This window comes from Xenopus laevis, chromosome 1S (assembly GCF_017654675.1).
Source record: "Xenopus laevis strain J_2021 chromosome 1S, Xenopus_laevis_v10.1, whole genome shotgun sequence".
NCBI lineage: Eukaryota > Metazoa > Chordata > Amphibia > Anura > Pipidae > Xenopus > Xenopus laevis.
Genome location: NC_054372.1, coordinates 126939300 through 126960761, shown reverse-complemented (window position 1 = coordinate 126960761; position 21462 = coordinate 126939300). Strand labels below are relative to the sequence as shown.

Below are 21462 nucleotides of genomic sequence, written 5' to 3'. Positions count from 1 at the left end.
TTGTTTTCCAGTCATTTTCTATTTGTCCCTTCTTTGTTTGCATCAAGATATGGAACACTTTTCAATCTAATGTGTATTTTCTCTATTAGCAAATGCAGGAAACTCACCTAAAATTTATAACTTTGATTTGTTCCGTGACATCTTTAGAATGCATACTGTGACATTTCCCTTGTAATTTCTGAAAGAAACATGCTAGCTTTAAAACCAAACTTATAACAACATTTCTCATTTCAACTTTCGCATACAGTTTTTCGCTGTACATAATTTATTTTCGGTCATATACATGATAACTTATCATGCTCTGAACTTTGTGTTGTTTGTAAGATCGTGTGATTTGGTTTTAAGGATAATAACAGCAGTTCCTCTGGAGAACACTCATTTCAGTCCCCATGTTATATCTGCAGATTAAATGACACTTTGGTTGTATAGCTGGGAGTGGTTTCTGAAACAAAACAAACAAATATTACATTTTTAGAATAGAGACCCAACTAAATTTAAATGAAAAATGTTCAGTATTCTGCGTCGGGAAATCACAAAAGCAATAGCATTTTCTTTAATTTATACAAGAAGTCCAGCCAGTAGCAGAGCAGGTTTGGAAATCATACAAACCAGTGTAGTATGTATTGTGCATGATCTCTAGAAATGCAGTTCTGAAGGCTGTGATAAAACAGCGAGGTTCTTGCGTTACCTTTATTCCAAACAAATTGCATTTGAGCGTAATGGAAGAAGTTGAGTGTGACATAGATCCATCTGACTTATATGAAATGACTCTGTACACATACAATATGGGATCGGATTTACTAAAGGCCAGATTTCTTCCTGCACCTTAAATTTGAAAGAAACAGCAACAAACCGGTGCAGTTACACAGCTTTCCCAAGTAATGTTTTTATTTTAGGTGTTTTTAAAACTATTTTTATTTTACCAAGCATTTTTAGTATACCACTGTTTTTTTCCCCCTACAAAATAGTTTAGGCAATGCATATAAGTCAATGGGAGAAGTCCGAAAGATATTTTGATCTGCGCTGGGTTTCATGCAATAATCTGAATATTTCGTGCTTATTGGGCAAAAAAAATTTGGGTGGAAAATACAAAAGATTCCCGATTGTTCCAAACAAAATTTTCAGCAAAGTGTATCAATAAATAAGGAGAAAAAAACCTGTGCGGATTTGGTCAGAGTTGTTTTCAGAAAATATTGAGATAAATTCGGACTTTAAAAAAATGGGCTTCTATGTGTACTGTATATTTTGAGTTGGTTCCTAAGCTCAGTAAGTGACATCAGCACAGAGCATGTGCGGTGAATCAGCAGAAAAGAAAATGGGGAGCTACTGGGGCAACTTTGGAGACACAGATCTTCCCTGCTAAAGGGCTGTGGATGCATTGGGCTAGTGCAGAAGCCTAAAACATAATGTACAACATTTCTACCCTACTTTTTTAGTTAAGCTTTATTTCTTCTGATACACTTGTGTTTTCTGTGTAATGTTTTTCTTCATAATATTTCCAAATAATAAACATACACACACACCCCCACACCCACACCCACACACCCACCATTATTGTAAATAGATTCAGTATTCTATGAGCAGCCCCTCACCAATCCCCTCATCAAGCCCTTCTAGATAAATTACCATGTTTTGGAGCCAGGTGCGCTGCTGCATTAGGTGAGTTGAGAAATTTTTCCTTAGGCGGCAGCAGCTCCCTAGTTACGAGAGGCTCCAAAAAGCCACTCCTTGTAACTTTAGCTCTTCTAGTGCAGAAAGTGTGATGCGCTATGTGCACTAGTAATGCGCCCCCCCCTGGACCCTCTCGTGTGAAAAAAAAGCTAAGTGAGGGAAGGTGGCATAGCAGGAGCGGCCTCAGGTGGCAATAGGCTTAGAATCGCCCTTGTTTGGAGCAGATTGACTTCTTTAAAAGTCAGAATTTTTTTATGGTCAAAACTGTCAAATTTGACAAGGGAATTCTCCAAATTAGATTCAAGTTTTTTCAAATTCGATTTTCTAGATTTATCATACTCTGGCCCATTCAAATTCAACTATTCGCCACCTAAAATCTGCCGAATTGCTGTTTAAGCCAATAGTAGATGTCCAGGGATCAATTTGGAGATGTTTGCAGCCTTCCTGACATTCAAGTTTTTTTCAGAGAAAAAACTTGAATTGAGTTTGAGTTAAAATCGAATTTTATTCAAATTTTCAGATCTTTTAAATTCGTCCGAGTTTAAAAAATATGATTTTATTAATACATTTCGACTAGTCAAATTTATGGAAGTTTAGGGGAGTTTAAACTCACATGAATTCGAAATTCGACCCTTGAAAAATGTGCCTCCCTGTGTGTAAGGGAAACCTACCTGCTAATATTATAGCCAGACTACTGCCTAGCAAGTCAATCACTCATTGAGCAGAATTACACATTTTTGTTCAAAATAATTGGTTTAATGTTGTTTTTATTGCTTCATCAAAGTATGAAAATTTTCAGTTTTACACTTTATTACATATAAATGATTTCTCAATGAACAGTTTGCTTATAGGTCTTTTCACTGGTCGCCAAAGCCATTTTATAGTAAACACTGAAAAGTATACATTAGAGATAAGAAAATCAATATGAGAGCTGAATGCCGAAATGAAACTTCTTGTGAAATTTAAACTCTCAGGAATATCTACTGTATTGTACTCTTCAGAAATGCATTTCCATCTTATGAATCCTGAGTACATGGTAAAAAGGTTTCAGAACGGTTTCTGTTTTTATTGAAGCAAATGCAGCATTCAAATTCAAAACTTTATGAAACTGCCTAAATTTATACAGTGGAATAGTTATAAAAAAATATTCTTCATAAAACAGTATAAATAGTGCAATATTGAGATGGACAAAAGAGCTTCTGGTGCAAAGGAGTAAACTGAATTCTTGTCTGGTACAGGACAGGTTAAAAAGGCACCACTGGTCAACAGCAGAATGGCAACATATTAATAAGGGGAATGTGCTTTCTTGTAACATAGAAACTCTGAGATAAAGAAAATCATTTCTTGGAATGTGGAAAATTTCAAGAATTATGAATTTTTCTTCATTGGTTACCTGTGATGGACAGGAAAAACATTTATTTGGGGAGGAATATACTAAGTCTTTGTAAGGCTCTAAGGAGGACACACCACAATTGTGTTTAAATGGTAGCACAAATTGAATAGCATAGACACCGTTAACATTTTAATAAGTTATGTGTTATTGCTAAAATGAATTGTTATTGTTTTTATTTTGCCTTTTAAAAAATAACGGTCAAAGAAAGCAATGAGTTAGCAGTTAATGTAAATAATTCAATATACAGGCTATGAGCAGATGCAGGAGATTGTTCTTCCTAAATTCTATCTTTTGAGTCTTCCATTCAACAACAGTGAAGTGCCCTCATCAGGACCTGGAAACTTTTCAAATGACTCAGAATTCCCTATCAATCCTTTGACTGTTAGACTAATGGTAATTAGGGATGCACCAAATACACTATTTCGGATTCGGCCGAACCCCCGAATCCTTTGTGGAAGATTCGGCCGAATACCGAACCGAATCCGAACCCTAATCTGTATATGCTAATTAGCGGTCGGAATGGGAAAAACATTTTTACTTCCTTGTTTTGTGACAAAAAGTCACATGATTTCCCTCCCTGCCCCTAATTTGCAAATGCTAATTAGGATTCAGATTTGGTTTGGCTGGGCAGAAGGATTCGGCCGAATCAGAATCCTGCTGAAAACGGCCGAATCATGGCTGAATCCCGAACCGAATCCTGGATTCGGTGCATCCCTAGTGGTAATGTTATGCCATGTCCCACCCCATTAGCTTTTTTCTTGGCGTAATCTAACTTGCAAATAATGTCTGTTTAGGTAAGACTTAAATAATTATACAGTCAACTGGCAATACTTCCATTTGACAAAAGTAACTACAATATGAAGGCTGGTCTTTTAATCCAAGGTACAATTTTACCAGTGTCGGACTGGCCCAGCGGGACACCGGGAAAAAACCCATTGGGCCCAACTGTCGTGGGCTCCCGCCGGGCAAGAACCCTTCTCCAGATATTTAGAATCGCAATCGGCGAGCTGCGCTGTTGCGCATGCGCGCCGGATGGCTCACTCACTGGGCCGACGCGTCTTAGTAGGGGGGCGGGGGACCCGGAGGGGGGACCCTGGACAGCATTCTCGGTGGGCCCCGGGCCCCCCAGTCCGACCCTGAATTTTACCTTCTATGAAGCCGAAAGGATTTCTTTGTAATAATACATTTCAGCATTCATCCTTTGGTTGTGTGTTATGGGGCTACTACTTGTTTGATCTATGTAAGAAGACTATGTTATATATATATATATGATTGCTAATATGTGAGATCTAACCTCTATATGTAAGATCTTCAATGTAGGTCTTCATAAATTCTTTCTCAAAATATTCTCGATCCTTGGTACTTTCCTTTTCTTCTTTAGCCTCTAGACATAAACTATCAATTAGCTTTATATACTTGCAAAAAAGAGAAAAAAGGTACATTTAAATGTTCTTTTTACAAACTGGTTGAGGTTAGTCATGTGAACACTAAATAGGCATTTAGCATGGAATTCAACATTCAGGGGCACATTTATCAAGGGTCGAATATCGAGGGTCGAATTCGACCCTCAAATTGAAATCCTTTGAATATCGAATTCTAAGGATTTAGCGCAAATTCTTCGATCGAAGTAAAAATCGTTCAATTTGAACGATTTTAAGTGATCAATCAAAGGATTTTTCTTCGATCACAAAAAGGTTAGAAAAGTGCTGGGGCTAACATTGTACCTCGGTAGGTTTAAACTGCCGAAGTATGAAGTCAAATTAATTTTTAAAAAGACAGTACTTCAACTATCGAATGGTCGAATAGTCAAAAGATTTTTAGTTCGAATCGTTCAAATCTAAATTGAAGTCGAAGGTCGTAGTAGCCTATTCGACAGTCGTAGTACCCAAAAAATACTTTTTTTCATTCGAATCCTTCACTCGAGCTTAGTAAATGTGCCCCTCAATGTATTAAACTAATTTATACTGAAACCTGCACTTAATTAATGGAAATAACTGAGCAAATGAATGGTTACCCTTTGTTGTCACAAACCCTGAAACGAAATAGCAAATCACTATCCTTGTACTTTTCTCCCTCTATTAGTTATTCAGCACTGCCACAGGACGCTGCACATTTCTACATCATACCATGGCTCCAGTTTGGGAATGCAGGCTAGTGCATTTAATGAATGCTCCTCATACTTTTATTTCTAAAAGGGTAAATATTGTAAAATGCTGAGCAAAGTTTTGTATGTTACCTTATGCTTTTAACTTGTTGCATTGAATTCAAAATACATATGTTTACCAATTTAGCCTCCACTTGTCTTTTTGCATCCTCTAGAAATAAAAATAAATATGAACTATTAAAAATGTGTGCTGTGAATGTGCACCAGCTCCATGGCTTAGCCTTAAAGTACAATTACATTAAATACATTAAAACAGATGTCCTTGGGAAGGTTCACTAGCTTGTTATTGCTGACTTGATGAGGTTTAATAATAAGTAATAAATCATACTGGACAGCAGTACTAACTGCTCATAGGAGCAAATTTATTTCTTGAGTCTTGTTAAAGCAATATGACCACTCTATTGTTAAGAAATACTTCTCTGTTTAGTAGCCCAAAGGGTCATTAATCATGTGCAGAGTAGGAGGCAAAGTGCAAAAAGCAGGTGCAATCTGACATGTTTTTGCCTAATTTAGAGGACATAGATCTGTGTACTTCTACCATGCAAAGAGCTTTGTGTCATGACCAAATAATTCAATTTTGTCTCATCAGTCCAAAGCACTTTGTTTCAAAATGATTGTGCAGAAAGGGCTTCTTTCTCATCACCCTGCCATACAGATGTTCTTTGTGCAAATTGCGCTGAATTGTAGAACGATGTACAGATACACCAATTGCAGCAAGATTCTTGCAGGTCTTTGGAGGTGATCTTTGGGTTGTCTGTAACCATTCTCACAATCCTCCGCATATGCCGCTCCTGTATTTTTCTTGGCCTGCCAGACCTGGGTTTTATAGCAACTGTGCCTGTGGCCTTCCATTTCCCGATTGCCTACAGTTGAAATTTATTTGAGAGTTGCTTTGAGGATCCCATGCTGTCACTTTTCAGAGGCGAGTCAAACAGAAGCACAACTTGCAATTGCCCACCTTAAATGCCCTTACTCATCATTGAACACACCTGCCTATGAAGTTCAAGGTTAAACAAGCTAATCCAACCAGTTTGTGGTTGCCAGTAATCAGTATTGAGCAGTTACATGCATTCAAATTAGCAAAATTACAAGGGTACCCAAAATATTGCATTGATTTGATTTAATTTCATACAACTGAATACTGTTTCACTAAAAATCTTTGTTCAGAAAACACCCCAGCCTTCAGATGTTCTTGGGAAATGAAAGACATACCACTGTTATCTTTTTTGTTAAAAGTGGAGTAAATTATTATGCAGGCTGAGAGGGGTTCCCAAAATTTTTCATATGACTGTATACATTGACTGTGAATTTATTTCACTGCAAAACTACAGTATCACTTAAGGGTAATGCCACACAGGAGAGTTTGCATTTCGGTGCTAAAATCGGCTGCATGTGCCTGAACTCAGCCAAATGTCAGCCCTGTGTGGCATTAATCTAAATGAGAAGGAACGTTAGAATCACTGGGGAGTGCCAAATGTTAGGCAAATCCTAGTGATTATAATCACTTACCTGATATTCTAGGGTGGTGTTCCTGGAGCAAAATGAAAAGAAGACAGAAGAAATCAAAGAATATGGTGATGATGAGCTTCTACAGATATATCCCAGGCCAGTAGAATTTTTAGCAAATGGGAGCACTGACCTGGGTTATCAGGTAAGTGATTAAAATCACTGGGGGGGGGGGCTAAGATTCCTATTTCTTATTAACCTCCCCTGCACGCTTATTGTTACTTACAGGGTTAAACTATTTTTCTGCAGTGAGCAAGCTGCAATAAGTCTGAAATAACTCCTGCAGTCTGACCGACTCTGAACTGTTCAGGTGCTTTCAAAATCCCCTGTAGTAGATGTAAGTTGCCCATACATGCAGGATGGTCAGACAGTTAGCTAAGTGCCTGCCAAAATTCTGTGTCTTGAGATGAAATTTTCTCTGCATATTAACCAAACCGAGTACATTTTACTTTAGAGATGGATTATCTACTAAAGCAGATGGTATTTCAACCAAGATGTCACCACAGTCTTAATTTAGTAAGATTGGTAATTTCTGATGGCAGGTAGGTTATCAATTTATAAATTGCTGTGTTAAAATCAGTTCTATACCATAATATATGGTGAACGTCGAATGAAGAGATAGTATGTAACACAGAACTTACAGAATGTAACCAAATCAATTATGAATAGAACAGTCCTTTGTAATTAGGTAGATAGAGACATTGTGCTTTTTACTCTTCAGATTTTGACGTAATTGTAACATTAGTTATTTAAATGTCCAAGTAGAGTTATTATGTGGTTACAAAATGTCTTGATTTTAACTTGTTAGTGATATGAACCAGGGGATATATTGTGTCTAGTTTTTTACGTGTGTTTAAACGTTATGCTTAAAGCGATACGTACTATTAATGATAAAGAAAGCACTTAAAGTGATATGTACTATTAATGTTTGCAATACTGATCATGTGACATTTACCAGCTGTCTTTTCCCTCCCTTATGTATGTTTAAGGTGTTTTTTTTTTTTTTAATATATATACTGTTTGTATTAGGGGTATTTCCGATATAACACTCCCCTGCAAAGGTAAATATTCACATATTCATTGTTCTATACATGATTTTCATCTGACAAATATTGTTATTGAATTTTTTCAAAGTGGTGGAAATAGTAGAAATAAGTTATAAATCTACCAAAGGCTACCTACTCACCTAATTCTGTCAAGCCTGAGATTACAGCCCTTAAATAGAAGCATGGATCTGAGAAAAATAAATTCTGCAACATTGGCAGTTAGGTCCTCAGACCAAACAGTTAAAATGACGGGGGAGTGGGATTGTTATAAACAAATTAGCTGACATTTCATAACTAAGATATGCATAAGCTGGCTAAATAAAGACACATCTTTTCTCTTTGTTAGCTTGTCTTTTATGTTAGTAAGCACGTATAAAAGCAACCAGACTTATTTTTAATGATTTCTAGTCTATTTGAATATCATGGAAAGCTGTATCCTCATACACTGTGTTAATGCAGTAATCAGTTCTATTCTATAATAAATCTACATTACATCTGAAAACTATTTATGCAGCTTTCAGACATTGGTTTTAAATGTACACACTTTGCAGCTGCTGTAAAGAGTAGCTCAGTCTTACATCTGCATCCATTTTAGCTAGCTACATGTTACAGTGAGACACTTGAAGGCTTTTTTTTATTAGAAGGTTGTATTCAAGGATTTTGAAACCGCAACTACAATTCACAAACTCTATAAACATGATTAAATATATATAGAACGAATGAAAAAAGCATTAAATGATGCAGTAAACAATACAACAGCCTCGAAAACGTTTTAAAAATGTGAGTCTTTCTAAAAAATTCTTAGCAAAAAAAATCAAAAAACCATTTTGAAGTCCATATTGATATAAAGCAGTCCAATCAGATCAGTGCAGCTCCTGTTGACTTCTATAGGACCTTGACAACTTTTACTTGGTGAAGTTTTGCCTTGCAGGTTTTCTTGGTTTTTACACTTAATAAAGCCTACATTTGTTTTAGCTTTTTGGAAATTTAGGAAACCCACAAAGGGGCAGATTCACTAAGGGTCGAATTTCGAAGTAAAAAATCCTTCGAAATTCGACCCTCGAATTTAAATCCTTCGACTTCGAATATCGAAGTCGAAGGATTTAGCGCTAATCCTGCGATCGATCGTTTGAAGGATTTTTCGTTCGATCGATCGATTAAATCCTTCGAATCGAACGATTCGAACGATTTTAATCCAACGATCGAAGGAAAATCCTTCGATCAAAAAAAGGTTAGCAAACCTATGGGGACCTTCCCCATAGGCTAACATTGACTTCGGTAGGTTTTATCTGCCGAAGTAGGGGGTCGAAGTTTTTTTAAAGGGAAAGTACTTTGACTATCGAATGGTCGAATAGTCGAACGATTTTTACTTCAATTCGTTCGATTTCGTTCGAATTCGAACGAATTTAACCAATTCGATGGTCGAAGTACCCAAAAAATACTTCGAAATTCGAATTTTTTTCATTCGAATCCTTCACTCGAGCTTAGTGAATCGGCCCCAAAGTGTTTGAGATTCTGGGAAAAAAATGGGCCCCTAAAACAGTTCTACCGATGCAAATATTAATTTAAAAATCAATCTACACTTTAAATGCAACATTTAAAATGGCTTAGATGCTAGGCCGTAAATGCCAAGATTGGACCGTGGGCTAATTGCAAAGTGTTCAGTTGGATGCACACTTGGATACTATTCGCAGACATACTGTAAGAGATCTCAATGGAGAATGAATTCTCCATGGGAGGATGGATATCATACTAACAGGTATAGAACAGTTTAGTTATTTCATTTCTTTTACCAGCACTACAAAATAGTTTATATAAATAAGCTGCAGTATAGCCATGGGGGCAGCCATTCAAGCTGGAAAAAAGGAGCAATGGCACAGGATACACAGCAGATAACAGATAAGATCGGCAGTATACAACTGGATTCTTAAGAACTTATCTGTAATCTACTGTTTATTCTGTGCTTTAATGGCTGCCCCCAATAGCCACACAGCAACTTGTTTATATAAACTATAGTAGTCTTTCTGAAGCAAACAGATCAGTTTTACCAGTGCCGAGCAACAGCACATTATATTTTAATTACTTTGATAAACTTTCAGTTTTTGGTTACTGTTTAGTGATGGGCGAAATTGGGGCATTTCGTTTTGCCGAAAAATTTGTGACTTTCCCGCAAAATTTGCAAAACTGCGCTGGTATCTAGTTTTTTACACCAGCGTCCGTTTTTGACACTGGCGTCTGTTTTTTTTATGCAGGCATCTGTTTTTTTTTTTTTACGCCGGCGTCCGCTTTTTTGGACGCTGGTGTCTGTTTTTGGCGATATTGCGCCGGTGTCCAAAAAAACGGACGCTGGCGTCAAAAAAAATTTTCCCTGCCAAATTTTCGCACCAATTTTGCGAATTTATTCGCGGGTGACGAATCGCGGGAATTTGCTGCTAATTTGCGCCTGGCGAATCAATTTGCCCATCACTTTTACTGTTCCTTTAAGGAGGCCCCAACATACTACCATATAGTGTATAACTCACATTTATGTTATTTCACCAAAAAGTGCATAACTTTGTATTTATCAACATTGAACCTCATTTGCCAGTTTGCTGCCCAGTTCTCCAATCAAATGTCTATTTAATCAGTAACCTGTTGTTGTTAAAGCTGGGTAGCAACTTACATAAGAAATTTTAGTAGTTTGCTGGGGTGTTTTTTTTTTTGCAAGTTTACTAGACTTGTGCTAGTTGTTATGCTATTCTCTATGCTTTTTCCACTCCTAATAAGTTTATTTTTATCCTGCATATATGATCTCCTAGCAACATGTATTATTTTTTAAAGCTTCAAAACAACCATGGCTCATTTGCAGCAAACACCAAGACCTCTGTAAGAGATCCAGAGAAGTCTAGGACACATACCAAAATCAATTAAAAAAAAAAGAACAAAGTAAGAAATTGTTCTAAAGAACAAACTATTATACCATTATGTTCAGTATTGTTTTTTTAGCATCCACTTAAAAAAATACTTAACCATATGTATTTTTAGCATTCAGAGATGTAATGTCCATTCTTTAGTGAATTTAGTTTCTTTAAAATATTTTCATACATTTGTGCTCTTGTTTTATATTGTTTGGTACAGTCAGTCTCTATATAATTAAATATTAAAGGGGGTTGTTCACCTTTGAGACAACTTTTAGTATGATGTAGAGTGATATTCTGAGACAATTTGCAATCTGTTTTTATTTTTTACTATTTGTGGTTTTTGAGTTATTTAGGTTTTTATTCTGGTAACTAGGGTCCGATTTACCCTAGCAACCATGTATTGATTTGAATAAGAGACTGGAAGTTTGACAGCCTTAAAAATATGCTCTACTGTTAACACTCCCCACAGAACATTTCTCCAATTAATACATATAGTAATGTTGAACCAGCAGAAACGGAACTAGAGGAATATGCGGCGCGCGGACTGCCGGGGATGCGGGCCCTGGCCCGCTCGCACCCCCTGCTACCCCGGTAGTTCTGCCCCTGTGAACCAGATCCTTGCTGTTCTAGAACATTTTTTTTAAATAGCATGTTATTTGGTTGAATTATTAAAGGAACAGTAACATTAAAAAATTAAAGTGGATTAAAGGAAAGACAGTATAAAAAAAAAGTAGAAAAGTAGGGTTTGTCGTTTTTAGTGACAAACCCAAGAAAATAGCACAATTCACATTTTTTCACAATTTTATTGAGTCTTTTTCTGCAACAAATGTTCATGAAAATGTATTGGTAATTGGGGGGTAAAGTCCATGCGGATTTGGTTGGAGTGGTCTTCAGAAAATAGTGAGAACATTTTGGATCATGATAAATAACCCCCTAAGAATACTGATAATTAATTAGTTCTAGTATTCATTTAATTACTAAGAAAAAGAGATTGTGGAATATATTTTTAATCTACATAAGACTAATTACTCTTATTTTGCCTTGATAAGTACAAATTTCAAATGCTAACAAAAATGATCAAACATTTGGATTGACTCAAGGGGGCCGATTCACTAACTTCGAGTGAAGGATTCGAAGTAAAAAAACTTCGAATTTCGAAGTTTTTTTTGGGCTACTTCGACCATCGAATGGGCTACTTCGACATTCGACTACGACTACAACTTCGAATCGAAGGATTCGTAGTAAAAATCGTTCGACTATTCGACCATTCGATAGTCGAATTACAGTTTCTTTAAAAAAAAACTTCGACCCCCTAGTTCGCCATCTAAAAGCTACCGAAGTCAATGTTCGTCTATGGGGAAGGTCCCCATAGGCTTGCCTAACTTTTTTTGATCGAAGGATATTCCTTTGATCGTTGGATTACAATCCTTCGAATCGTTCGATTCGAAGGATTTTATCGTTCGATCGAAGGAATTATCCTTCGATCGTTCGATCTAACTATCTGCGCTAAATCCTTCGACTATGATATTCGAAGTCGAAGGATTTTGATTCCTAGTCGAATATCGAGGGTTAATTAACCCTCGATATTCGACCCTTAGTGAATCGGCCCCTATCTGTGTCACTCTGCATGGAACAGTTGAACACTTCACTTAATCTATTAATTTTAACCCCATTTGAAAAAAAAAACCTTATAAATAAATTGTAATTAAAAAGAGATAGCTCTTACCTGTCTATGCCTTGAGGAAGATCCTGTAATTTATTACTGCTGATGTCCAACCGCTGCAGGCTTGACATTCGCAAGACACAAATTGGTAAAGAAGAGAATTTGTTTGCTGACACATCTACAAAAGTGACCTTTTTCAAGCTACTCAGCTGTAAAACAAACAAGGGAACCTTTCAGGACAACAGAAACAATAGAAATAGACCTGTCTTCTCCCAATCGCATGAGTTATGTCTGAAAATAATATGGCTTGCTTGCCCATGGCCTTAAATGTTTTCAATGAGTTGTTAAGGCTATTATATTGAGGAAGTGCTCAAAGCCTCACTTAACCATTGGAAAGTTTGCAGCGAAAGTATTTTAAACAATATTTTCTTTAAAAAAATGTTTTTAAAAAATGATAATTATGCTTATTAGGTTTACATTACTTTAGGTTTAGGGCTTTAACTTATGAGGCCTCCATTTGTGGACTAAAATTTGATCAGCCTCCTTAGATTACAACAAACATAAAAATAAAAACAGATTTAACAGTATTTACTGATGCATCTGATGCACAACATACCAATTTCCTTTGGAAAAAGTTTAAAGGTTTATAGCCTATCAAGCCCACACAATTCCCAGCAGACAGTTGTGTATAAAACTCCCAATTGTAATTTGATAACTGCAATTGCACCCATAAAAAATACCCCTTAGGACTGTAACGAATCTGTTAAAATGGGCCCATCTTCATAAACATTGTTGTGAAAGTTACCCTGCTACAGATTCAACTCTATGAAGAACAAATGTAAATAAGCCAAACTAAATTTCACCTTGATTGTTTTTCTTGCTGCTTGCTGCCCCACAGTTTGTCAGCAACTGTCAGATTGAGTTCCCAGCCAATGCTATGTTGCCAGCATGGGAATAATTTTATAGTTGGAACTACAAATGAACATTGAGAGAGGAAGGAGCAGGAGCATGAGCCTTGGCTTGATGACCTCATAGAAGGAAAAGGCCCAATTATTACAAATACCACAAGCAGTCATTTAAGAGAGGTCACCATTCAAAAAAGAAGGGATGATAGCAGGGCCATATTTATATTAAGACACCCGAGAGCCTGTGCCTAGGGTGGCAGGTTTTGGAGGGGCGGCTCTTGGGTGCCTATAAATGTATTTTTTAAATGAAAACAAAAATTGTCCAGCCTCTTCAACGGATTTCCATAGGAAATCCGGTGAAAGAGCTGGGGGGTGAGGGATAGGGGGCCGGCTGGCTGGCAGAAGTGATGTCATTTCCGTGCGGAGCGTGATGTCACTTCTGCTACGTCCTATGACTAGCCCTGTGAGAATCTTAATGTGAAAGTCACCATTGCAAAAGTACAGGCATATGCAGGTTCCTCACCTCAATCATAGACATATTATTTTAACAAAGTCTGTGTTGTAGCCGTTACACAGAAGCAGCTGTCATATTAATGTGAGAGGTACATTAAATAAGGTAACATAAACAATCATTTAAAGTAAATCAAAACCATTCACCCTCAAATTTATGATCTTTTGCTACCATTCTTGTTTTTTTGCAGAATGCAGCTCTTCACTGCCAAAAATTGGAGCAATGGAGTACATTCTTCAAAATAAGATAAGATAAGATTCTTTATTTGTCACATGCATAGTTATACAAGTACAACATACAGTGAAATGCATCCTGATCCTCTTTTTTAGACTGTGCAAAGTTAAAACATACCAGTTAAATACCACAGCTGTACAGGTATGGGAACTATTATCCAGAATGCTCGGGACCTGGGGCTTTCCAGGTAACGGGTCTATCCGTAATTTGGATCTTCACTCCTTAACACTACTAGAAAATCATGTAAACATTAAATAAACCCAATAGGCTGGTTTTGCTTCCAATAAGGATTTATTATATCTTAGTTTGGATCAAGTACAAGGTACTGCTTTATTATAACAGAGAAAAAGGAAACCATTTTTAAAAATATGGATCATTTGATTATAATGGAGTCTATGGGAGATGGTCTTTCCATAATTCGGAACTTTCTGGATAACGGGTTTCTGGATAACGGATCCCATACCTGTACAAAAAAAATTTACACAAAAAAAAAATTAAAATTAAGTATAGCAGCGGAGCATATGTAGTAGATGAACCATGTTATTTACATAAGTGACAGTGAGTGAAGATTGTATAAAAATCTAAAATGTAAAAACAGTACAGTACACCAAATAACCATATTATGGTGATGGTGAAATAAAAGAAAATAAAACGGTGCAGTAACAGTACACAGTATTAAAGTGCAATAGTACTGTTTTGTGGTGATGTAATGTGTCAAGTGGGTGCATGTGAAAAAATGGTTAAGGTGAGATAAACCATATTATTTACATAGTGACAGTGAGTGAAGATTGTATAAAAATATAAAAAAACAGCAGTGCAATACTGTATTGTAGTGATGTAGAGTGTCACATAGGTCAATTAGGTGCAAGTGAGAAAAAGAAGGGCGAAAGGATATGGAAAATTATATGTAAGGTGGCATGTCCTGGTTCAACAATCTAATGGCCTGAGGATAGAAATTCCTTTTAAGACTCTCAGTTCTGGCCAGGATACTGCAAAACCTTTTCCCTGATTTAAGTAGGTAAAACAGTCCATTACTGGGATGTGATGAGTCCTTGAGAATCATGAGGGCTTTGGTCCTGAACCTCTTGCTGTTAATGTTCAGCAAGGATGGAAGAGCTGACCTGCAGCAGCGTTCTGCTGCGTGTATCACTCTCTGAAGGGTTTTGCAGTCATGGACACTGCTGTTTTTAAACCAGGATGTAATGTTCTGTGTTAGGACACTTTCCACAGCACCGAATTAGAAAGTCTTTAGGAGTAGTGATGGGCGAATTTGCGCCGTTTCGCTTTGCCGAAAAATTCTCGTTTTTGGCCCGTTTTTGACGCCGGCGCCCGTTTTTGACGCGAATTGACGCGTTTCGCAAATTTATTCACTGGCGGCGAATCGCGCAAATTGCCGCGAATTCGCGCCTGGCGAATAAATTCGCCCATCACTATTAAGGATCTTCGAAGAGAACCCAAACTTCTGCAACTGTTGTAGATGGTACAAACGTTGCTTTGCCCTTTTAGTTTGAACTTGGATATGTTTAGACCATGTCAAGTTCTCAGAGATGTGGACTCCGAGGTATTTAAAACTGCCCATTCTCTCCACTAGGGTCCCATTGATTTTAAGGGGATTGTAGTTCCACTGCTGTTGCCTAAAAAAGTCTCCTACTAAATAACAACCCTTTATCAAGAAATGTTAATGACCTATTGTGATGTTTTGTCATCATAGTTACTACAAATTGCTCATAGGATGCAACAAATATGGGAAGTTCTTATTTAATAATACACCTACTTATATTAGACCAAATCAGTCATGACAACCCAACAAGATTGTCTTTATGGTTTCATCATGTAATTAGAGAACAGCTGCTCTTCCTGTTATATAAAACGTATGCATAAAAATTGCGTTTAAAATGTCATTTTGACATTTGCTTTAGTATTGTTCTCCTCGTCAGTCTGATAATTTAAAATTGCACATTCATTTTTTTATATGCCATACTGTTACAATAAAGACATCTGTCAATAAATATTTTCAAACATAGAACAAAGTATCTTAAAACGAACATTTAAAAGACAATCTAAATTCATTCTGTGTCACTGTATTTCTCCAGGAAAATAAATTCTAACCTCTTGCTGTTTACTTGCTGCAAACAAAAGAATAAGTGGTTCTTTCTGATCAACTATAATTAACTGTTATTTGGCTTAGGGAAACTGTGGGGTGCCATGCTATTTGAACTCTCCTACACTGCTGTTTATATGCTAAATATGGATCAGGTATAATTTACATGGAATAAATCATTAAGGCATATAGACAAAGAGAAAATATAGGATGTTGCCAGAACAGAAACAGGGAGCATGTATTCTTTACAACTATAATGGTCTATATTGTCTATTGCAGCAAAGCTATTGTTTTAAGGACTATGCACTTATCTTCACCCATGTGGGATGCCTTATACCAACTCATATTTTTAGAACCAGATGTCTGATTAACAACATATTTATTGCCAAAATGAAACTTGTACCTCAGTAGCATACCGGTTATTATTGACCAATAATTCCCTGTTGTTTTATACAGGGATAGAAAAAAATATCAAATGTATTTACTTAAAGCGGAACTCCGGCTTCCAAACCAAAATTTAAAAAAGAGGCCCACACACAGAAACCCCTAATATACCCATCACAGGTAACTGTTTCTTCAAAAAGTATGAATAAATGCAATTGTTTATGCTGAAATCCAACTGGTTGACAGTTCTTCTCTTTCTGCATAATTTGAAATCATTATTAATCATTAATTAATCAGTAGTGGAGAAATTTGCAGACAAGGGCTACAATAGAGGCAATTTATTGCAGGCGAAGAACGAAGTGGCAGGGATACCTAGGAGAGACGTCCTTGGGAAGTGTAAGAAAACAGGTGCTAATAGCACTCGAGTCCCTTTTATTTCTACCTTTAACACCAATTCTGCTGCGTGTAAGAGACTTATCTTAAAACACTGGGGTCTGCTACAAGCTGATCCAAAAATAGGACATTATTTCATCTTCCCCCTGTATTCTCGTATCGAAGAGGCAGGAACATTGGGGACCTTATTAAACCGAGGCCTACCCAAAATTTCGATCTCCATTTAACTACGAATAGTAAGGGGACTTTCCCCTGTAGACAATGCGGACATTGTAATGGCATCATTGCTGGTGATGTAGTGGTACATCCATCACAAGGGACCAAACACCCTGTTAACTGTTTTTCCACCTGTGACAGCCATAATGTTATATATTGTATTAAATGCCCTTGTGGTAAAGCCTATGTGGGCCAAACCACAAGACCGATTAAAGTCCGTTTAAATGAACATAAATGTGTAATAAGACAGTTTAAACCAGAGAATGCAGGTGCGGTTAAGGAAAAGGGCAGATTAAGAAAAGAAACATTATTGGCGAAACACTTTTTTATGCAAGGACATCAGGTGTCACAAGTGAGATGGCAGGTATTAGAGAAAGTAACTGCTAGGCAAGGTCAGGACATTAAAAGGCTGCTACTCCAAAGAGAATGTTTTTGGATTTGGCTCCTGCAGACACGTGATCCGAAAGGGCTCAATGAAGATTTCAACATGTCTTGCTTTTTGTAAAAAATGTTTTTATATTTATTGTTTTTTCAAAAATTATATTTTTTGTTTTTACAGATGATCAACAAATACCGACACGGTCTGGTTTAATTAGGTATTAGGGTCAGCTTCCCTTTGTTCCAGTAATCCCTCTATAGGGTAAGAGTAAATTCTTATGTATTCTTCTATTTTTGTATAACTTATATAATTAATTTTTCTATATTATGATTCTTTGTAGGAGGGAGTAGTGTTGATATACACCTGGCTTTTGTATTTGCAGATTTTGTGCTTTTTTACGTAATTTATGGTATCACTTCACATAGGTGTTTTATTGGACTCAGTAATATTGTAACAAATTTTTTTAATACAATGTTTTTTAACTGTGTATTTATCATTTTAATGGAATTGTATAACTCTTACAAAAAGTGGGTGTATTTTTTTGCAGGTTCACTCTTTTTTGATTGGACAATTAATGTCTTCACACTATTGGCTTGTTTTGTATGACACACTAATTGAATAATTGATTTGGCTATATGTATGCACTTTCTTTTTGAATTCGTATGCTTGACAAAGGGGATTTGTTCCCCGAAACGTTGCATTTGCAATTCCGTAAATAAAGAATTTTGGAAGAATTCCTGTAGACCTGTGTGCCTTTGGATATCACTAACTCATTTGAAATCATGGCAGGGAAGGAGGGACTAAACACTAATGTTACAAATTGTAACAACTTCTCCACAGCTTACAGACAGCATGCTGGAACTACATAACCCACAATGAATTGCACTGTGATGTTCTGTTCCTTATCGAAATCACGTTTGCAGGGAATTGTGGGGTTTGGAGGATGCAGACTGAGGACAGATGGCTGTTGATACAAAGTAACAGTAGTCAGCCAGCTCAGCAAAGTAGTCAGAAAGATCAGCAGAAGAACAGGGGGCTAGGCTTAGGGAACTGTCAGAAACCATTAAAAATCATGAAAAGTCTGCATGTTTTTAAATTGATGTATATTGCAAAGTTGCTTGAAATTATGTTTACTTTTCAAAAAGCTTAAGTTATGTTTGTGTGGAGTTCCCATTTAATAAATGGCTGGTGAATTGGAAGTAACTATATGTAATGTTAACATCATTGCAGGTTAACCATTAACAGAAGCTACCAAATTATTTAAACGGTCAGGGGGGACAGAATGGAAAATCACTTTAACTTACAAAATGTAATGATTTTTTATACGGTCATTTTAAAAACTTTGTTTGTAAAAATAAGGTTTTATTCCCAGAATAGATCGTCAGACAGATTTTTTTAGCAAGTGTTTCGTGGTAGTTACTTGAAATTCTTTGCACTACAGTACCTGAACATTTTTTTATTATCCCTAGAAAGCAAGGTTTAGTTTCTTATTTATTTATAAAGAACCTACATAATGCATTGTGTTTTAGACTGTACAGTATTTGATAGAATAAAGAAGGTCTTTGCTCATGACAGATTATAGCTGACATTGTTTTGTGCCAGCGTTAAAAATGTAGAGATTTAGGGTGTCTGCCCTTAACACTAATTAAACTGATGTACATGCTAAATGAACTCCTGACCGCCCTCTGTAAAACATATTGATATTCAGAAGAGCAGGCATGTTCACATGATCACATAGAAAAGCTATGCTGTCCAGTTTTATAGAAAAGAAGTATGTATCTAGAGATCTGCCTTCATAGCTGAAGTTCACCTTTAAAAGTGATTTTATCATGATTTTCATGGTGTAGTTTTTATTTATACTGTTAATTTACAAATAATCCACTCTACCATGTCAAATTTTATTTCTGAACCAAAAAGTTTATTTTTTTAACTGCAATATTGATGTGAATGTAGTCATCTCAGGTCATTTTGCCTGGTCATTTGCTTTTAGAATGAGCCAGTGCTGCACAAAATAACTGCTTTCAGACAAGCTATTGTTCCTCCTACTTAATGTAACTAGAAGAGTCACAGTGGGAGTTGGATTTTTACTATTTTGAGTGTTTGTAATAAAAATACCTTGTCCTGGTGGTCTAGTGGGGGGACGGCAGGGACGCCTGCCGCCCCCTCGATGGGGACGCCCGTCACGCCGCGCTGCTCGTCCTGTGCCGGTTCCCTAGTGCGCACGCGCATGCGCACTTCTGATTTAAAGGCGCATGCGCGCTGACTTAATGACGTCAGCGCGAGAGGCGCCAAATTCAAAAGTATTTAAAGGGCATTCCCACAGTTATCATTGCCCGTGATAGGATTTTGTTTCCTGGTGCTTTGAGCTTTGTGCTATACTCTGAATCTGTTTGATACCTGTTTTTGACCCCTGCCTGGCTGTTTTGACTATTCTGACTTCTGGATTCTGACCCTTGCCTGATTATCGACTGCTTCCTCTGATTAACCCTCTGATTGACTTCCTGGTTTGACCCTTGCCTGCCTGATAACGTTTACTCTCTGCCTGCCTCGACCCGGCCTGTTCTGACTACTCTTTTGCCTAAACGCCTTGTACTACGATCTTCTGTCCAAAAGACTTTGCTTTACTGTCGTGCCCCTCTGCCTATCCAGAACCCTCATCTTGCACCTCTCGTTTAAGTCCAGGTGGCATCCAAGTAAGCCGAGGGCTCCTCCCGAGGCCCAAAGGCGGTCACACTACTGGTGAAGTACGAGCCGAGACCAGGGTACCTGGTGTTTGTTCTGGTGTTGGGTGCCGACCGTGACAGTGCTATTCTCATATCTATCAAGGAGCTGTTATCTTGTGTCAGGGAGCTGTTATTTGGTTTACTTCCTATTGTTCTGCTGATGGGGGGGGGGTAAAGAGAGGGGTGTGATATCATGCCAACTTGCAGTGCAGCAGTAAAGAGTGACTTAATATTATCAGAGCACATGACTGAGGGCACCTGGGAATCTGATAACATGTCTAGCCTCATGTCAGATTTCAAAATTAAATATAATACAAGAAATGTTTGCTGTTTAGTAATGAGCAAATCTGTCCCATTTCAGTTTGCCGAATAATTAGAAAAACTGAAAAACAAACTGGCGAAACAATGGAAAATTTGAAAAAAGCCAATGGGCGTCAATTTTTTTTACACACAACACATTTTTTATGCAAAATGCATTAAAGTCAATGGGTGTTTTTTTTATGGTGACTCTTTAGTTGTAGCAAAATTATTCATGGCAGATTATTTCTACCCTTTCACAAAAAATGCTGCCGATGACGAAATTCAGAAATACGCCGCAAATCCATGCCTCGATTGCTCTTTTGAAAGTTGGATTTTCAGAGCACAATTCTATTGGAAGAGCAGTATTTACTGATGTGGTTTGATAAAAACATGTTTCCATAACAGAATCACTTTAACTTCAGCTTCAAACTTTAAACTGTGAGATTTATCACACCTCAACCCTGGAAACAGTTCTAATTCCAATATTTGCCATGTAGAATGGCAGAGGTCCCTTGAACTATTTGAAGATGTTAATAGTAGTGATGAGCCAATTTTTTGCTAAGTTTTGCTGCAAAAATGACGCCCCCTAGACTGCAATGGGAGAAAAAAATGTTGTGTGTCAAAAAAAAATTTACACAAAAGTTGAGTTTTGTTTCAGAGGAAAACTTGATTAGAATTCAATTCGAGTTTTCGGGTTGGGACTATTCAAACAAGTTTTAGACTTTCACATTTTTTCATAAATAACATACCATTCAAATTGTGAATAAAATCAAATTTATTAGAGTTTATATAAATTTACATTGCTCTTAAATTTGTCCTAATAAATAACCCCCTAAATGTCAATTTTCTCTTCTTATCATGTGTAGTAAGAAGAATGTAAGAAAAGAAAAGTTTATTTTGGATGTCTTATTTGTGCGGGTTGTATAATCCATGTGAGGCCTAGATGAAAACAGGAGGTCTATGTAGGTACTTC

General features: G+C 36.9%; 1 protein-coding gene across 1 annotated transcript in view; it reads right to left on the bottom strand.

The window, feature by feature from the left end:
* Positions 1-4353: 4353 nt before the first annotated feature.
* Positions 4354-21462, bottom strand: part of LOC121398981 (leucine-rich repeat-containing protein 2-like) — a 77571-nt gene continuing 60462 nt past the window's right edge. Inside the window, exons 6-8 of the mRNA XM_041578694.1 lie at positions 12407-12552; positions 6738-6759; positions 4354-4479 (exon numbers count right to left, since the gene is read on the bottom strand). Coding sequence (XP_041434628.1) covers positions 4354-4479; positions 6738-6759; positions 12407-12552 — 294 coding nt within the window. The remainder of the gene's footprint in view (positions 4480-6737; positions 6760-12406; positions 12553-21462) is intronic.